Source organism: Mesoplodon bidens (assembly GCF_964165515.1).
Source record: "Mesoplodon bidens genome assembly, chromosome: 2".
In the NCBI taxonomy this organism is placed as follows: Eukaryota; Metazoa; Chordata; class Mammalia; order Artiodactyla; family Ziphiidae; genus Mesoplodon; species Mesoplodon bidens.
The window spans coordinates 107263255-107282601 of NC_138177.1; the positions used below are offsets into that span (position 1 = coordinate 107263255).

At 41.8% G+C, this 19347-nt stretch overlaps 1 protein-coding gene across 4 annotated transcripts in view; it reads right to left on the minus strand.

The window, feature by feature from the left end:
- The window catches only part of LRRC8C (leucine rich repeat containing 8 VRAC subunit C), a 90091-nt gene that overhangs the window by 19276 nt on the left and 51468 nt on the right, over nt 1–19347 (minus strand). For all 4 annotated transcript variants that reach the window (XR_014015212.1, XR_014015213.1, XM_081225959.1 and 1 more), the window contains exon 2: nt 15545–15686. Coding sequence is in view for 2 of the 4 variants with exons in the window: in XM_081225959.1 (XP_081082085.1) it covers nt 15545–15682 (138 nt within the window). In the remaining 2 variants the exon portion in view is untranslated. The remainder of the gene's footprint in view (nt 1–15544; nt 15687–19347) is intronic.

The following is a 19347-nucleotide window of genomic DNA, read 5'->3' on the forward strand; positions in this document are numbered from 1 at the left end:
GATAATTTGTTTCTGGTGCTTAAAAATTTGAAATATTTATATTTATGCTCTTGAAATAATGAAGCAAAAGCTCTGAAGCAACCCCCAGGGCCTGAAACCATAGTTCTGTACTCAACTGACTTATCTCTGGACACTCTGCAGTTCACTGATAAATCTGTGAGCAGGAGTAAGATAAAAGAAATTGGGAGAGTCCCAGAGAAACATAAATCCTCTGGACTATCCACACCAATGTACAAACAGCACAAAGATACAGAATTCTAACACTGGAATCATACAAATAAACAAAAAAGTATTAAAAGAATCTTTAAAAAAAAGGATCATTTATTTTAGAAATTTTCTATAGTAATCAAAGAATAATTTGTCTAGTACTCGGCAAGTGAATGATGTCAACTGCCAGGCTGTGGTAGCTGTACCTTGTTATGACATCACAGAAGACTTGCAGGTAAGGTAAGAGTCATGACAATTTGTCATTTAGGTGTGGTGGATAGTAGGAGAATTTTTTTTCCCAGTCATTGTGCTTTTTGGAAGTTAAGCTATCTGGACTGCAGAAATACCATTAATTTGGTTCCACACATTCCAAGCGAATAGATCTTTTACCATATAAGGTGAATTTCAGTTATGGATTTTTTCTTTTTTCTGACTCATCTAGATGGTTGACCTCTGGGCAGGACTCAAGACTCTTCTTTGTTCCTCCTTATTTCTTTCTAGAAGGAGGGCTAGTAGAGATGGCAACATTAAAGGAGTAGTATTAAACCTTGGTGCTCCTAAGGGGTTAAGGCTCTGAGTTCAAGCAGGGGATCTCTTGGAATTAGTTTGTTTGGAGTCTTTTTTTTTTTTTTTTTAGATGTTGGGGGTAGGAGTTTAGTAATTTATTTATTTTTGCTGTGTTGGGTGTTCGTTTCTGTGCGAGGGCTTTCTCTAGTTGTGGCAGTCTTCATCACGTTGCGTAGGCCTCTCACTATCGCGGCCTCTCTTGTTGCAGAACACAGGCTCCAGACGCGCAGGCTCAGTAGTTGTGGCTCACGGGCCTAGTTGCTCCGCAGCATATGGGATCCTCCCAGACCAGGGCTCGAACCCATGTCCCCTACATTAGCAGGCAGATTCTCAACCACTGCGCCACCAGGGAAGCCCCTGGAGTCTCTTTTTAGAGCTTCTCTTAGGAGCCATCACTTTGAAGTCTCTCTTCCTTGAAGTTGATGTGATAGGGTGGGTCTGGAGCTGCCTCTCTCTTGGAAGTGGATTATACCCTCGGAGGGCCAGGGGAGGATAGTTCACATAAGCTCTCCTCCTGGCTTTAGGGAGAATCAATAGTCAATTTCCTCCTCCCCATCCCTTCCTCACCCTGTCTCTTCCTTGCCCAGTTTCCCCTTTTCTTCATCTGGGCAAACAGAGATTAAAGTACAGGGAAAGAGGGTAAAGAGGCTTCCTGTGCTTCCTCCCGCTTCTGGTCCAGGTCTTCAGCACTTAGGCAAAGGAAGTCCTTGGGACTTATCTGAGTTCTGGCCTAGCTCACCAGGAGAGTGACAGTGAGGTTTGGGGCCAGAGCTTAGTTTTCATTAAATGTTCTTTTGTCTGTCTTGTCCTCTGTCTATATAGCTCCTGCAGATCCTCTGGGAGAGGAAGGCAGATAGCTGTGGGAGGGAAGAATTGGGCATGTGGACCTTGATCTCAGACTTCTCTCAATCTGTTTGCCAGAGACCCAACTCATCACACCTGTGACATATGGAAATGCCCCAGATGAAGAGAAGGCATTTGAAGTCTATAGTTTAAAAGACTAAAAATAATAAATTTCTATTTTACCATCATTTTTTTTCATATCTGTGAAGTGGAAATGATGCCAATCCTGCTCATGTAATAAAACTGGCTCAGAAAGGCCATGTATTTCACCCAAAATCATATGGCAGAGTCTATGTTTTCTGCTTGAAGCTTTGGGGAAAGATTTAACTCTTCTCTTTAATTTACTTGACCTAGCTGAAATTATAAAAATTAACCAAGATTTTATATTTCCAGTGAGCATATGAGGTTTCTTACAAGGTAAAATGATGATGTAGCTGATGGCCTGTTTATTAGACAAAAGATTTGTGGCGGATACTGCAGAATTTCTAAAAATATTAAGTTAAGAAACTGACCAGTACAATGATACACAAAAGTGATTCAGAAAGGGATCTCTACAACATTGTCTCATCATGCATTAGGTATTTTCTGAGTCCAGTATCCAGCACCAACATTTTAAAACTTAACATCAACATCCCAAAACATAAGCTAATGTACTTGAATTTAAGATTACACAGCCTTAGCTTTAGGTATCGGTACAAAGAATCTCACTAGCTCTTAAGACTAATATACCTTGAGTAGGGAGATGCCAACTCAAATTTAAAGTGGCTAACTCTAATATTGCCAGCTAGCATAGTTAATTTCTTAGGAGGGCTAAAGATTTAAACTTGCTATTACATGATGAACAGTCATGTGTACATTTAAAAGCCTTTATTCCTTTATTCTTAGAAATAAAGTGCTGTTACACCTAAAAAGCTGAAAGTCTTTATTTGCTAGACACTTCCATGTGGACATTTGCCTCACAAGTCTTATTCTTTGTAACGCACCACAACACTTTTTTTTTTTCAGGAATATAATTTAAACCATCCTACCTAGAATATCAAGAAACTTGATTTCCCCAGGTAGGCTTAACTATCCTTCCTGTTTTGCAGCTATTGCAATATATGGTCATTGCAATATGAACACACACACACACACACACATACACATCCCGCAGCAATTATCTTCTGTTTTAGAAGGATGTATATGAATGTCCATCTTTGCAACAGTTTAAACATCTTCAGGGCCAAGACCAAGTTTTGTGTTGTCAGAACTTAGCACAGTGCCTATAACATAGCATACTGAATAAACTGGTACAATGAATGAATGTGTTATTTTGCTTCTCCAACTATTCCTTAAGCTCCTTTGGGGCAGAGATGGAGCCTTAAATTATTTTGTATTCCCAATAATACCTGACAGTGCTGGGAACCTAGTCAACATTCAATAAGTGTGCACTGATTTATTTGCAGTTTCCTAGCAAAAATTTCATTAAACAGAACACTTCTTGCTATCACCAAATACACTCAAGTAGAAGCTAGATATTAATCCGTCAAGGAAGCTATAAAAGAGATTTCTATACTGGATGAGAACTTATACTAAATCACCTCTAAATTCTTTTCCAATTCTGAAATTCTATTATTTTTATTTTTAAAAGAAATTTAACTAGTGCAGGACTATAACCTTCTTAGATTAGAATAAACCAATATCATGAAAATATCACCATTACTCAGAAACCACTAAATTTTAAACGAATTTTTAAAAATCTCCAAAAGACTAAAGTATACTAAATAGTTAATGAACATAAGCAAGCCCTCAAAAGTTCATTTGAAAACTGGTTGTTTAGAAAGAAGAAACCATTTTCCCACAAAACAACATGGAGGTTTTTAGACTCTCAGGGCAGTTCATAAAATCTATTCCATGGGTACAAGATCAAGTACTAATACTGTTACAGAACTCAATCAACACTCATAATGTGGTTTATTTGGGGATGCCCGAGATATACTTCTCCATACGACATCCGTATGCATGGGCAACCATCTGGGTAAGAAAAACCTGGTTTTCACCATGGCATTCAACTTTATTATAAAACAACCACATATGGCCAAAACATAAATTCTCAGTTCTGTAAAAATATACTTTATTGGTCTCACTGAAATGATTCTGTAACTTGCTCTACTGAGGTGCCTCAATGTCTATAGTTTCTTAAGTTTCTGTGTCATAACAGCATGATTTAAAAAAAATTTTTATTTATTTGGCTGCCTTGGGTCTTCGTTGCTGCGCGTGGGCTTTCTCTATGTTCAGTGAGCAGGGGCTACCCTTCCTGCGATACACAGGCTTCTCACTGCATTGGCTCCTGTTGCAGAGCACGGTACAGGCTCTAGGCGCGGGGGCTTCAGTAGTTGCGGCACGTGGGCCAGAGAGTGCAGGTTCAGCAGTCGTGGCGCATGGGCTTAGCTGCTCCGCGGCATGTGGGATCCTCCCGGACCAGGGATCAAACCCATGTCCCCTGCATTGGCAGGCGGATTCTCAACCACTGTGCCACCAGGGAAGTCCCAGCATGATTTTTTTTATACACAAATTTTGGCTGTAGTTTTCTAAAATGTGAGGGCGTATAACATATACAGGTCAGGAATTGCTGATCTAATATTAGCATATTTTTGCAGTACATCCTCAAAGGACTTTTTCTTTCAAGTTTATTGCTCAAGCATAAGGGCCTGTCTCCCTTCTCTGGCACTAGGTTTATGCTAATTATTCTAGAGAGGATGCTCCTAGTATTCCTACCCAGCTCTGCAGAGAGCTGTGGTTAATCTTTGATACTACTAAAGAGAGATCATTTGCTACTGGCTGCTTTTTCTACTTTTTGCAGGGGAGAGCTGATTTTTATCACCTTGTCGTTAATTATCCCACACAAAGCTTTCCTCCATCAGTTTATGATCCAGTTTTAAATTACAGTTTGTACAACTGTTTTTATTATTAAAAGAGTCAATGAATTCTTAGAGCTGCTGAAGCACACTGATGCATTCACTCAACACACATTTCTTGAGTGTTAGGTCTAAGACACAAAGGTGGGTACAAAGATGTACCACAAACAGATCCTGCCTTTTAGCAACTTGAAGTCTTGAATGGGCCATGAGATATGTTCTTAACATGTTCTTCCACACACTGTGGTTAGTTAAGCGTCAACAAAGAGGTAATACTAACTGTTTTGGTAGTTCATAAGGTCCCAGGTTCCAGATATCGCAGGATTAAATTCTTTGTCTTAACTCTGGCAAGTATGAAGCTTAAATCTCAGAAGGCTGACATTTGCAGTAATGCTCAATTTAGGTCAATATTCACTTCAAGCATTACACAGTGGATCCTAGCACACTGCAAGGGGCTACACTCCCCCATGCTGTCTCTATATGTGCCACACTGGCCTCTTGTGATTCCTTTGCCTGGAATGTTCTTCTTCCAGATACCCACATACCTCCCTCTCTCAGTTCCTTTAGTTCTGCACCAATGTGACTTTTTCAGAGAGGACTTCCTTGACAGCCCTACTTAAAGTAGGACCCCTGTCCCTCTCTCTCCTTACACTGCTTTTTCCTTACAAAGCACTTATATCTGACATTACATTTTAAATGTATCTTTATTTTTTTGGCAGGGTCTTGTCATTTTAATCACTGCCTAACCCCATTGCCTGGAACTATTTATTATATGTTAAAGACAAATGCACGTGGTTCTGTCTGAGGACACATGGATTCTCCTTGTAGCCTCCCCTCTACCAGGCTATTCACTCTCTACATGGACATCTGCAATAATAGGAATCTCACTACCTAACATGACATTTTCAGAAAGTTCTTAACTTTTTGAAAGTTGAGTTTGTATTGAGCGAAAATCTCCTTTCCTAAAACTTCTGTTGTTGGTTCTATTTGGTGTTCTAGGACACGTGGAATCAGTTTAAACCATCTACACTTTCCACATGGCAGTTCTTTGAGCATCTCCTGTCTGTTCTCATAGTCCCATCAATCTTCTCAACTTTAGGCTATGTATACCTTCAACCAGGTCTCATATAAGGGTTTTTGGTCTCTCTTTTATGCTGGTCACAATCTCTTAAGATATGGTGTAAAATACCCAGAAATTAGCACAGTATCTCTGTAATTCAAAGGTCTCAGTCCCTTTCCACAGCCGTTAAATGCTCACTGTACATTAGCACATGCCAAAAATGTCTCATCCACTTTTCCTCACTCACTCATCCCTTCATTCCACAGAATGAACTCTGGTGAGCACTTACACATGACCCACAGGATTGCTATTGTCTTCCATTCTGGGGATGCAGGAATGAACCCTACAGACGAGGCCTGGCCTTATAAAGTTTCTATTCCTAACAATTAGAGGTAATTCTTCCAACTAGAGTTTTGCTTTTGAAACAGAGGGATGCTAAATCTTAGAGCTAACAACTTACCCACTTGTGAAATTTAGAGTTAGGAAATTTCCTGCTTGTGAAATAGAATATTTGCACATAGATTTAGAAATTTACAACTGGAAAAGGGATGAGAATCAGATGGAGCTTCTGAAGGAATTAGTTCATACAGTCAAAGTGTTTTGTTGTGTGTGCGTTGGGATTGGGGACCCTCGGGGCAGAGGGCTGAACTCTCCACATTCCTCAAGGTACAGTATGTTATCAGGTCCTGCAAAGCCCCTCCCTCCCCATCTCCTTCATCTCCTCTTCCTCCTCTCTGTTTCTTTTCTTTCCTTTTATCACCTTACACCATTCTATTCCCCTTCACCACCATAAGTGAGCACTCTTCAAATAAATTTTGGTATATGTTCACCAAGTTGCTTTTTCTTAAAAAAAAATCTAACTAGAATTTTCTTAATATTGCTTTGAATTTATAAACTAATTTGTGAGGACTGAACATCTTTGTAATATCAAGTTTGTGCCATTCAAAGACATACAATGTCTTTCCATTTATTCAAATTGTCTTATATGTCATTGACTAGGCATTCAAAAGTTTTTAAGTTCTTGTGTATTCTTTTTTTTTTTTACTTTATAAACTTATTTACTTATTTATTTATGGCTGCGTTGGGTCTTTGTTGCTGTGCGCGGGCTTTCTCTACTTGCGGTGAGCGGGGGCTACTCTTCGTTGTGTGCATGGGCTTCTCATTGCGGTGGCTTCTCTTGTTGTGGAGCACGGGCTTCAGTAGTTGGGGCGCAAAGGCTCAGTAGTTGTGGCTCGTGGGCTCTAGAGCGCAGGCGCAGTAGTTGTGGCACACAGGCTTAGCTGCTCTACAGCATGTGGGATCTTCTCAGACCAGGGCTCGAACCCGTGTCCCCTGCATTGGCAGGTGGATTCTTAACCACTGTGCCACCAGGGAAGTCTTTGTGTATTCTTGATTAGCTTAATTCCTAGATATTTGATAGTTTTTGTTGCCATTCTGAGTGGTATCTTATTTTCTGTTAAATCTTTTAGTTGGTATGTATCTTTCTAGCTGGGAGTGTTTTATTTCATAGTTTAAAAATTAGACACAGGGCTTCCCTGGTGGCGCAGTGGTTGAGAGTCTGCCTGCTGATGCAGGGGACACAGGTTCATGCCCCAGTCTGGGAAGATCCAACATGCCGCGGAGCGGCTAGGCCCGTGAGCCATGGCCGCCGAGCCTGCGCATCCGGAGCCTGTGCTCCGCAACGGGAGAGGCCACAACAGTGAGAGGCCCGCGTACCAGAAAAAAAAAAAAAAAAAAAAAAAATTAGACACAAAACAATAATACTAGATTTAAAGAAAAACTATATGAAGGCCAGATGTCCCAAAACAATAGGAATTATAAAATAACAAAAATGCAGGATTTTACAAGAAAACAGTAGTATAGGGGACAAAGGAGCAGCACTCATTATTTATATTAAATAGAAGACTCCAGATATAACCTAGAAACTTACCAGCCTTGCAATTAAAATGTAGTGCCAGTGTTGGCCTAATCCTTACCACAGGGTCACTGTATGGCTGGGAGGATCCAGATGTGGTCAATGTTCTCAGTGAAATGGGAAAGAAGGGCCTTGGAGAGGAACCAAGCGAGGACAGAAGAATTCAAGTGGATCTGTTTGCCTGATAGGATGAGAGTATCGGGGAGGGTCTCCAAATCAGGGGTCCTGATTAGAAATACAAGATTATCTCCCTCCATATCATGAAAAACCCACTTAATAGAGATTTTTTTTTTTTTTTTTTTTTTTTTTTGCGGTACGCGGGCCTCTCACTGTTGTGGCCTCTCCCGTTGCGGAGCACAGGCTCCGGATGCGCAGGCTCAGCGGCCATGGCTCACGGGCCCAGCCGCTCCGCGGCATATGGGATCCTCGCGGACCGGGGCACGAACCCGTATCCCCTGCATCGGCAGGCAGACTCTCAACCACTGCGCCACCAGGGAGGCCCTAATAGAGATTTTTAAACACGGATTTTGGTGATTTACAGTACAGGATCCACAACAGAGACTAAATATACAGTAAATCTCATTTGCTTCACATAGGAAAAAATCCAGTACTCTGTCAGTGCTTTATTATTTGAGGGAAAAGATGTATTATTAAACAATCAATGGCAACATGGTCATAACAATCCATAATAGTGAAATAAAAGGAAATGTTCCCCATTCACTGACTGGCATTGGACAGCATCAGATGATCTAAGAAAAGCATTTAGATTCATGCCTTGTGTTAAACCCAAGCAAGTGAGGTGAAAGGCACTCATATATTATTCTTGTGGCCAGGAATTCACTGCACATTAAGTTGTCAAGGTGACAGATGACAAGAAATAAAGTTCCAGGGAAGAAAAAAGTATCAGTTTGAATAAAGCCACCATAACAAGGAAGTCCTAACTAAGGCATATTTTTGTTACTAGATGTAACAGGGATTTTGAAGTAGTGTTTCTCTCACAGCATCTACCACCATCCCTACAGAGATGCGAAAGGTTTCCCTTTAAAATTATTTTCACCATCAAATGATTTTTGTTTCATATTCCCCAAAGACTGAAGTAGAATATTGACATGTCGTGGGTACATAGAAACTTTATAAAACATATCGTAGATGAGGTCTTCATTTTAAGCCTACCCATTGGTGCTATCTGCTGTTTCATTAGGATTCTGAATTTCACCTTAAACAATAGGCTAATCTAAGTACGAATTTCTGAGTCTCCATCTGTAAATTCAGATTTGGCAAAAGAAAAAGCTCTGCTAGAGATCCCGGTTAGTATGGGACAGAGGACTGGGGGAGAGAGGTATTATAGAAGCAAGGATTCAGGGCCCATTATCAAAATGAACTACTCTGAAATCCCTCTGCAGTCTATAATTTTTATCACCTGTGCTTTCCAGTGAACTGCCTGTGAGCATTATCAGCTGAAGGCCATGTGCCATGGCGTTGATGCTGATGGTTCTAAATCAGAGGAGCAGTTGAGTATGTACCAAAAATGAAAGTGGGGATTAACTCCAACCAACCAGCTCAGATGCTCCAAACTCTTGTCCAGTGTGATCCTGCTGGCACCGGCCAGTTTGTTCCTGGTGATTGGCTTAGTCCACAAGGATTTTTTTTTTTTTTTTGGTAGGTGGTTTCAAGTCATTGAAATCATTCTCTTGGCTTTTTCCCCCCACCTAATTCAGAAAGCAGGAAATGTTTTTCCTGTGTAGCAGTCACAGAGCAGTCCCCTAGGGTTTCCAGGGGGCTTGTCTTCCAGTTCCTGTTGCTGGTTTCTAACTGTTAACTCTATATTTGGTAATGGCCTGATGATGGGCTGTTTTGGATTTGGTCATAATAAGATAACCTGGAGTCACGGAGCAGAGATCTAAAGCAATCTTATTTTTCCAGGAAGCAACGTGTTGACCTTTCAGGATTTCGTCTATTTTATTGAGTGTTTTGAGTATTTGAATAATGTTGTTTATTTATAGCACAAGATTGGGTGTTTATGCTATGGGTCCTTGAGGGCCTGTGACTGTACAGAAATAGGATACATACACTCTCCTGGTTTACAATGAGTTTATATTTGTTTCTTTGTTTCTTTCTGATATAATCTAAGGAATGCTCTTTATGCATGCTCTTATTCCATGGCAGCCTTGAAAATAGCTACTTGCTCAGAAATGAATAAATATTTGTCAGATGAGTAAGACAAGTGTTGATTTTAATCCTTTTACATCAGGGCAAGAAAGAATCAACACCCCATTGATAGTCGATAACTTCCTCCTTCCCCCAGTATCTTTAAAGCTACATAGTGTTAAATCTATATGCACACAATCTTTTAGGAATAAAGAGATAATGAAATATTGTTTGCCATTGGAAGAAGCCATTTAGAAAATAGTCAAAAACTATTGGATTCCTATTTTACCACCAGGGTGCTCTTCTAACCCTACTTAGATTTTGCTTTGTCGTGTTTTCAAACCCCAAGCGTTAACTTGTTTTGTAAGTAATAACAGAATGACTGCACTTTCATTTCACAAAAGGAAAATCAAGGCATAAAAACATATTTTGATTATTGTAAGATCACCTTGGAAATGGGAAAGGATTTTGAGCTTCACAGAGAACCTTTTGTTTATGAAGTTATCAGTCATTAAACCAATTTCAGAGGATTATCATAAGAGAGCTAAAATAAGAGATTAAATTCTCCCTCTTGGAAACATTACTTTCATTTGTAATATGAATACTGAATGGTTTTACTTTCTTTAGTAATTTATATCTTATTTCTTGTCTCTTCAATGTTCACTATAGGTTGGAAGTTTTTCTTTTAAATAGCAGGTGTATAGTGAATAATCTTTTAGAGAATCTAAGCTGTAATTCAGAAAATCGATTCTTTTTATAACTTTCTATTTTCTCTTTTAGTCATTTTGCACTTTTTTTTTTTTTTTTTTTCTGTATGCGGGCCTCTCACTGTTGTGGCCTCTCCCGTTGCGGAGCACAGGCTCTGGATGCGCAGGCTCAGCGGCCATGGCCCACGGGCCCAGCCGCTCCGTGGCATATGGGATCCTCCCAGACTGGGGCACGAACCCGTGTCCCCTCAATCGGCAGGCGGATTCTCAACCACTGCGCCACCAGGGAAGCCCTGCACTTGTGTTTATACTTAAAATCCTGTTTTACGAGCCAAAATTTGGCCACAGGATCTGTGCAATTGTAATGATTCCATAATATCCCATAGCAGGGTGCACAGGGGTGAAAGCCACATGCTGGAGAACTGACCTGAGATCTGAACCCTTGCTGCAACCCTCTTGGCTTTGGGGGCATTATCTAACCTTACAGATGAGAATTCTCACCTGAAAGATGGGACTAATCTACTCCCCAAGGGTCTTTCTGGGAGCTAAATAAAGTACATAAGGATTCTACACACAGGTAGCACAGGTTCCTTACCAGTGTCACTCAATGCGAGCGCTATTAGCATCCTGGATTCTGTGGGAATGCCCCACCCAGTGCAGGATGCCCCCGAAAATGCCATGAGGACCCATAATGAGGGCTTTGTGAAATGATCACACTAAATCTATTGCTTATGCTGATTTTTTCTTCCATGCCTCTTTTTAAAAGTGTATTTTGGCTTTGTATATTCATTCTTTGAGAATTAGCTCAAATTCACCTCCTCAAGTCCCTAACTTCCAGTAGCTGAGATGACATCATATTTAATGCTCTTGAAATCTATCACCATAAAGGTGCTTACACACCAAATGGCACTGCTTCTGTATTTGTACAGTCTGTAGACTATTAGCAGTCTGACGGCAGGGGCTGTACTGTATTTCTCTTTCAGTGTTTCGAGCACCCCACATAATGCCTGACATATCTCAGGTGCTTAGGGATGTTTGTTGAACAAATGGTCCACCCCATATGAATTCTGAGCCTGGTAACCTTCATATTCTGATGGAATCTTCCTTTGGGGTATTTCACAGTTTTTAGAATCTTGACATCTCAGACTATACTTCCTGTACCCAGTCAACTGGCGTCCATATTCTTCTTAAAGGCTGTAAGGATAAAACAGGCCTGTGTGTGAAGGGTCCAGATTAGGTCACCCATCTGAGGAGCAGGTACTAAGCGTGCTGGGCAGGGTGCTAAGTGGGATGCTTCTGTGCAGCAGAGAGACGTGATGGGGGCCGTGCTCCAGGGAGATGGTTCTGACCAGGGCTCAGGAAGAGATGCTTAAGTTGTTCTTGAATCCCCTTCTGAACTCACTGTGGCCACATCCCTATATGATGTTCATCATAGACATTTTCATAGGTCCACACTACCATTTTCATTTATTTTGGCCCAAGTTAGCTACTAGTTCTTATAGATACTCTGTGTGGTTTCTCTTTTCTGCATTTCATCCTGCTATGGAATAAGTAAACAAGAGAAACGACTACATGTTCCAATATAAAATTAAAAATTAAAAAAAAAAAAGGAGAAACGACTCCTGTGCTTGTTCATAAGCAGGTCCTGTGGCAGTGCTGGTGCTGTGCGTGGCACAGTAACAAAGACAGACGTAGAGTCCTCCTGCAGATCTATGTCACCTCCCTCTGCTATCTCCCAAACTTGCCATTCCAAAATTCGCCCTTCTCTACTACCTACCTCGTTGCCACATCCTGCTACCTCCCTTACCTCACAATCTCTCAGCAGATGTGTCACTTACTATTTCACAGAAGCTACAAGGCACACACTCCCATCTTACTGTGCCTCTCTTCTCCTGCAATAAAATGCATCTGTAGCCATCATTACTATTTTTGTGGAAGGTACACCCTCCACCCAAATCAAGGATAATCCCACCTGGATCCTGGATCCATCACATCCTTCCTCCTGAAGATGACCATTCTTCTCTTACCCTGAACTACCGGGTCTTATATCCAACTGCTTACTTCTCCACTTGGATATCTAACATATTTCAAACTCAACATGCTCAAAAACAAACTTTTTCCCAGTGGCTCAGGCCTAAAAATCTTAGAGTCATTCTTGATGTCTCTTTTTCTCTCATACATATCACTCACGCTCAGTTCAATCTTCTAGCAAGTCTTAATGTTTTTCCTTCAAAAATATATCCAGAACCACGGCTTCAGTCCTGGTCCAAGCCATCTGATTCATGTCTTCTCTGGATTATTGCACTAGCCTTCTCAGTAATCTCCCTGCTTCCGCTCTTGCCCCCCATACTGTATTCTCAACACCTAGAGTGGTCTTGTCAAAACCTAAGTCAGATAATGCCAACCCTCCAAACATGTCCCACCTTTGTCAGAGCAAGGACAAAACCTTTACAGTGGCCTCCAGGTCCTACATGATCCGGCAGCTGTTATCTCTCAGGCCTCATTCTTCTACCACTCTTCTCCTCACTCTGCTGTAGCCCACTGGCCACCTGGCTTTTCCCTCAACATGCGAGGAATACCCATGCTTCAGGCTTGTGACATCACCAGGGGTCTTCCTAGGATCATCTCAACATTCAAACTTACAGTATTATCATAAACCTCACTTGGTACCAGAATCATTGGAAAGAAACAGGATTGGAGTCACAGCTTGTCAGCCAGGCAGCATCAGACTCTCTCCCTTTGGGGGAATCTTCACAACTGCCCGTGTGGCGGTCCACACCGCTGCCCAGGATCCAGTCTCTGCCCAAGCTTCTCCACGATCATCTCAGGTGCAAGAAAAAGAGATTCACTGTAGGCAGATTCCGGATTTACTCTGGCTTCGATGCCTTATGCTCCAAAGGAGCCAATAGCTCTTGTAACTCAATAGATACACCTTCCATGTATCAAGGGACATGCCCAGTTTCAAGTGTCACCACAGTCACAGAAATCCCATCTATGGCTTCTTACCAGGCGCTTATCATTCTCCCAGCCCAGATGCAGTTGACCAATCAGCAGCCATTTATGCCATAAGCAATGTTGCCTAGTAACACAGTTAACATTCTACCTTTATCAGGCTCCCAGGGAAGCTGAGCTAGAAAGTTGAGAAAGCCAAATGTCAAATTCTCCTGCAGAAGGGGCGGGGTCCTGTGACTGCTTTGTTCATCGTGTCTCTTGCTCTTTCTGTTCCCTCTGTCTGGATGGCTCCTCCCGGGACATTTGCAAGGCCCGCTCCTGCACTGACTTCAGTTACCTCCTCAAAAGTCACCTCCCAGTGAGGCCACTCTATTTGAGAACCACAACTCCTAATCTCACCTGCTGTGATCTCCTACCAACCTCATATGCTTTATTTTCTTTTTCATTGTCCTTATTACCTTCTAACATATATAATTTACCAACTGATTTTGCTTATTTTGCTTGTTTTTTCCCCCCCACAGAATTTAAGTTCTATAAGGCTGGGATATTTGTCTTTTATTTCTTTCCCCCTGCACTGGTAATGCTTGGCCCCTAGAACAGTGCCTGGCACACAGTAGATTCTTCAACAACTATTTGTATTATTTATGAATGAATTAATGCCCTTTCTCTCTTTCAAACTCTAGTTTTTCATTGGCATCCTTTTTTTTGGTGGGGGGAGGAGGGCGAGATATTTTCAGCCCACAAATAAAAAGCAGCGTGGTGTTAGGGATTAAGGATAGGGACTTTGGGGCCAAACTGCTTGGACTTCAATAAGGATTTTGCTACTCACCTTGGAAGTTTCTCTAATCTCTCTGTGCCTTAGCTTTGCATCTATAAATGGGGATAATAATAGTATATCCTAGGGTTGGCATGAGGATGAAATGATTTAAAACATGTGTAAAGTGTTCAGCAGAGTGCCTGACACGTAGGAAGCACTAGATGTTAACTATTATTAAAATCAACGTTAAAAAGGTCTTTCTTTCTCCTCTGTACCACTTCTAGCTATTTCCCTCTCTCCTGGCTCCCCTTCCTCTCAGATGATCTACTTGAAAGTTCCATAAGCCTTTAACTCCCATTCACTTTTCCAACCAGTGACACTAAGACTTCTAATGCCCTAGTTGCTGCTTTTCTCCCCTTAGCCCGTGAGTTAGTTGAACCACCTGCCATCACTGACCACACCTGAGCCCCTCCTCTCTCTTGGTTTCCCCCCATCCTTATGGCTGCCCCTCCTCAGCCTTCTTCAGAGGAGTCTCCTTTTCATTCATTCACTCTTTACTGTTATTCCTGACATCATCTCACCAGCCACATTCTCCTGGGGTGACTCCATTCCCAGGCATGGCTTCAACTCTCATGCTGATGACACCCAAAGGGTGTCAGTCCTAATGACTGTTTCCTAGAGACGTCATGTCCTTTCTCACATCCATGACTTGGAGCTTTCCTTCCTCTTCCTGGCACTTTCTTCATGCCCAGCTCCCTTTTCCTGACTGGTTCTCAAGTTTTAATACAACCATTTATCTTGTTCCTCTCCTTTGGACTCGCATAGAGCTTTTCAGAAGCCTCCAGCACAGTATAACCTTTTCTGTTGTTTGTTTAGTTAGTTTCCTCCTAGAAATGAACTGCTTATAGGTATATATGTCCTCAAAGTACGGTGCCTGATACACAGGTTTGCAAAAAAATCTGGATTCAATATATGAATATACAGTATCTATATAGAACAAATTATGATTCAGTTACAACTTAATTCAGAACTAAGCATTGGGTAAGATAATATCTCATCAAAATGTCAGTCCTTCCAGAAAATCTTATCAGGGGTAAATATAAGAGGTAAAGATAAACATTCCATTTTAATAATATAAATGGCACTCTGGCTATACATAATATACTTTGCTATATTCTATATTTTGCTGTGGATATAAAACCAACTTTGAAAGATAAAGGGCTCCCTTTGACGTTTGTGACATCAAATATTACTTGACTATAGTCAACTGCTCTTTGAGCTCAGTTAAATCTTACAAGTACCATATTTACCTAATTAGGAAAGTTTGGGAAATCAGGCTTCAGGCTCCCTGCCATGATTACAAACACCATGCATAAGTAGAGAAGAGCAACTAATATATACATGATTAAAAATCACACACTCTTTTTAAAGAGGTTTCAACGGCTTAGTGTCTTGCTCTGGCTCTGTTCTGACATGAGTCTAGGCACCTACCTGCAAAGTGCATCCGAACACACCGATCATCAGCATGGCCACGGACAAGTAATCGGTAAAAACATCCCACCATGGCTTCAGAACCCGGAAGGCAGGCTGCTGCTCAGAGAACTGCCGGAACTCTGTCACCGGAATCATGTTTCTGAGAAAAGGGAGATTACTGGTGAATTAATTTATCTTTATGCACAACATACTGCATTGTTAACAGCATTTGAAATTCTGCTTCAACTCGTCGGATTCAGTGGTCTGAATCAGTCCAGGAGTTTTAACAAGCCATTGAGAAATCCACCAGTTGAGGAAATAAGGAGCCCCATGTCGAAAAAGCAAGTACCTTTACTAACTCTTGTCTAATCAGTGGGTGCCCTTTAGCTCCACATGGACCAGAGAGAGCATGACCAGAGCCACCCGTTATTTCCTGGTGTCTCCCTTCCCCTAAACAGAGCACAAAGATGCCAGAAAGAGCAGAGCCCATCCTTTAAAATGTTTTTTTGCTATTTGTCTTATCATCTTGGGTTTCTGCTTCAAACTATTTTTTAAGTGTATCCTCAGCATTGGTGTGTATTAATTATTTACTAAGCCCTATTTGTAAAGACTTTTGCTTGTTCCCTGGGGAAGGCCAACGACTTTGCCACTGGTCCTTTTCTTGTAAAAGGGACGATCTCATTGTGGGGAGGAGGTGTTGGGGAGAACTTCAATTTTTTTTTTCCCTCCCTCTTTTTTTTGGTTCCTGTGCTTTTGACTTGATTTTTTTTCTCTATTTCCTAAATTTCACTGTGAACCTCAAACTTATCCTCTGAGAAATCAGTTTTCTCTGGAAACACCTAACTCTATCTAAATGACAGAGGATAAATGAATAGGATGCACTGAGGCTCTGGGAAAAGGGGAAAAGAGACACATCCTTTTCTTAGCCTGCATTGTCCTTTCTTAGCGCTGAGTCCCACTGCCTGTATTATGATCTAAGACTTGAAGGTAACCATCCAGCTACTGGGAGAAGGAATATTCTTTCCTTATCTCATGGCAAGGAATAAGGGTGGCCAGTGAGGGCCAAAAAGACAGGTTCTCTCCCTTTTGCCATCTTTGGATCCAATAATCTTGCTCTTTACACCTGCCCATGTTATTTAGTCTGATTAAAGGCAGGGAAAGGCTACATTTGGTGCTCATTCTCCCAAGCCTTTTTGTTTCCTGGATCTTCTCTTCCCTAATAGTGAATTAAAGGTTGTACAATAAACAGCCTAAAGAAAACCAGAGCCTCTTCTTTGAGTTCACTGCTGTTTATCTTTGGAAACTATTATAATGTGTTCCATTCCATCTCACTGCTTTATCTGACTTTTTCTTAAGCAGTAATTTGTCTTCCTTAACACAACGTTTAAAATTCAACCGCTTGGTGCTGCTTTCACCTATGACCTACCTACTTGACATCTGTGCATTTGATATGATTGCCTCATTTTATTGAAACACAATTTTCCTTTTCTTTTTTTAAATATTTATTTATTTTTGGCTGTGCCAGGTCTTAGTTGCGGCACTCAGGCTTTTCGTTGTTGTGGCATGAGGACTTCTTAGTTGTGGCACGCAAACTCTTAGTTACATAATGCACGCGGGATCTAGTTCCCCAACCAGGGATGGAACCAGGGTGCCCTGCATTGGGAGTGTGGAGTCCTACCCCCTGGACCACCATGAAAAGTCCCAAAACACAACTTTCTTAACTCTACTTTGTTACCACCACTGGGCTGCAAGTTTCCTGAAGGGGGAAAACCTATATGTTATGCATATGTGGGTTCTCAAAACATACGTTGCAGGCAAGCCACCCAAGCTAAATAAAACACTTCACTTATTCCTAGTGTTATTAGCATTTCAGACTAGTCCAAAGTTTGATTTTCCTGACCTTTCACGACCTTTTTTTCTCAATGGATCATTATAATCTCATGGCCCCAAATGTTTTCTCGTCACAGCTATCCAGTGGCAGTCACAGACAGGCACGAACTCATCTTAACTTCCACATTCTGCCTAGAAGCTACTGTCTTGTTCTATTTTGCACCCCTACCACTTACCACAGTGCCTGGAAAACAAGAGGCCCTGAACAACTGTCTGTTAAATGGATGGGTGAATTCAGATGCTTGTTCATGGAGCAATGTTCACTCAATCAGATTGGGGGGGACCCTAGCCAGCTACAGTGACAGCACTAACAAATATGGCACCTGTGCTGTAGTCTACATCCTTTGATAGATTTAGTTATTGTCTCCTTCATGATAAGTTCCTGTACATCTTGGAGGGAATTGGGCTTGTTCTTTGAAGCAAGGAACAATTTCAGAAATAAAATATATCAATGTGTATTTTATTGAGGGCTGTGTTCTCAAACTTTTTGACCTCAGGATCCTTTCATGTTCTAAAATGTAGTGAGGAGGACCTCAAAGAGCACTTTTTAGGTGGGTGATACCTATCAATACTGGCCACATGAGAAATTAAAACCAAGAAATTTCAAAAATATATATTAACTCACTTAAAAATAACAAACCCACTACAAGTTAACATAAATTGTTATTATAAAAAATAACTATATTCTCCAACACAAAAACAATGAGAATAATGGCATTTTTACATTTTTGTAAATCTCTTTAACAGCTGGCTTAATAGAATATAGCTGGATTCTCATATCTGCTTCTTCAATCTGCTGATATATGTGTTTTTTTTTTTTTTTTTTTTCTTGCTGTAGGCAGGCCTCTCACTGTTGTGGCCTCTCCCGTTGCGGAGCACAGGCTCCGGACACGCAGGCTCAGCGGCCATGGCTCACGGGCCCAGCCACTCCGCGGCATGTGGGATCTTCCCGGACCGGGTCATGAACCCGTGTCCCCTGCATCGGCAGGCGGACTCTCAACCACTGCGCCACCAGGGAAGCCCAAGATATGTTGTTTTGATTGAAATTTATGAATCAAATACATATGCAGTTAGAAAAGGGAGGAGTATCTTAACAGACTTTTTATATAATTGGGGATATTAACTTTTGATAATATATCACACTAACTTGGTTGGTTGCAATATGGAATCTGAAAACTATATCAATGAACTTTTTAAACTCCTTGATGTTAAAACTCATTCGTCAGGGAGGACCTTCAAGATGGTGGAGAAGTAAGACATGGAGATCACCTTCCTCCCCACAACTACATCAAAAATTCATCTACATGTGGAACCACTCCTACAGAACACCTACTGAAGGCTGGCAGAAGACCTCAGACCTCCCAAAAGTCAAGAAACTCCACAAGTACCTGGGTACGGAAAAAGAAAAAAGGAAAAACAGAGACAAAAGAATAGGGACAGGACCTGCACCAGTGGGAGGGAGCTGTGAAGGAGGAAAGGTTTCCACACACTAGAAGCTCCTTCGCGGGTGGAGACGGGGGGGTGGGTGGTGGAGGGGGGAAGCTTCGGAGCCACGGAAGAGAGCACAGCAACAGGGGTGCGGAGAGCAAAGTGGAGAGATTCCACACAGAGGATCGGTACTGACCGGCACTCACCAGCCCGAGAGGCTTGTCTGCTCACCCGCCGCGGCGGGGCGGGGGCTGGGAGCTGAGGTTCGGGCTTCGGTCAGATAGCAGGGAGAGGACTGGCGGCATGAACACAGCCTGAAGGAGGCTAGTGTGCCACAGCTAGCCGGGAGGGAGTCCGGGAGAAAGTCTGGACTTGGAGAAGAGGCAAGAGACCATTGTTTCGGGATGCGCGAGGAGAGGGGATTAAGAGTGCCACTTAAAGGAGCTCCAGAGACGGGTGCGAGCCGCGGCTATCAGCAGGGAACCCACAGACGGGCATGAGAT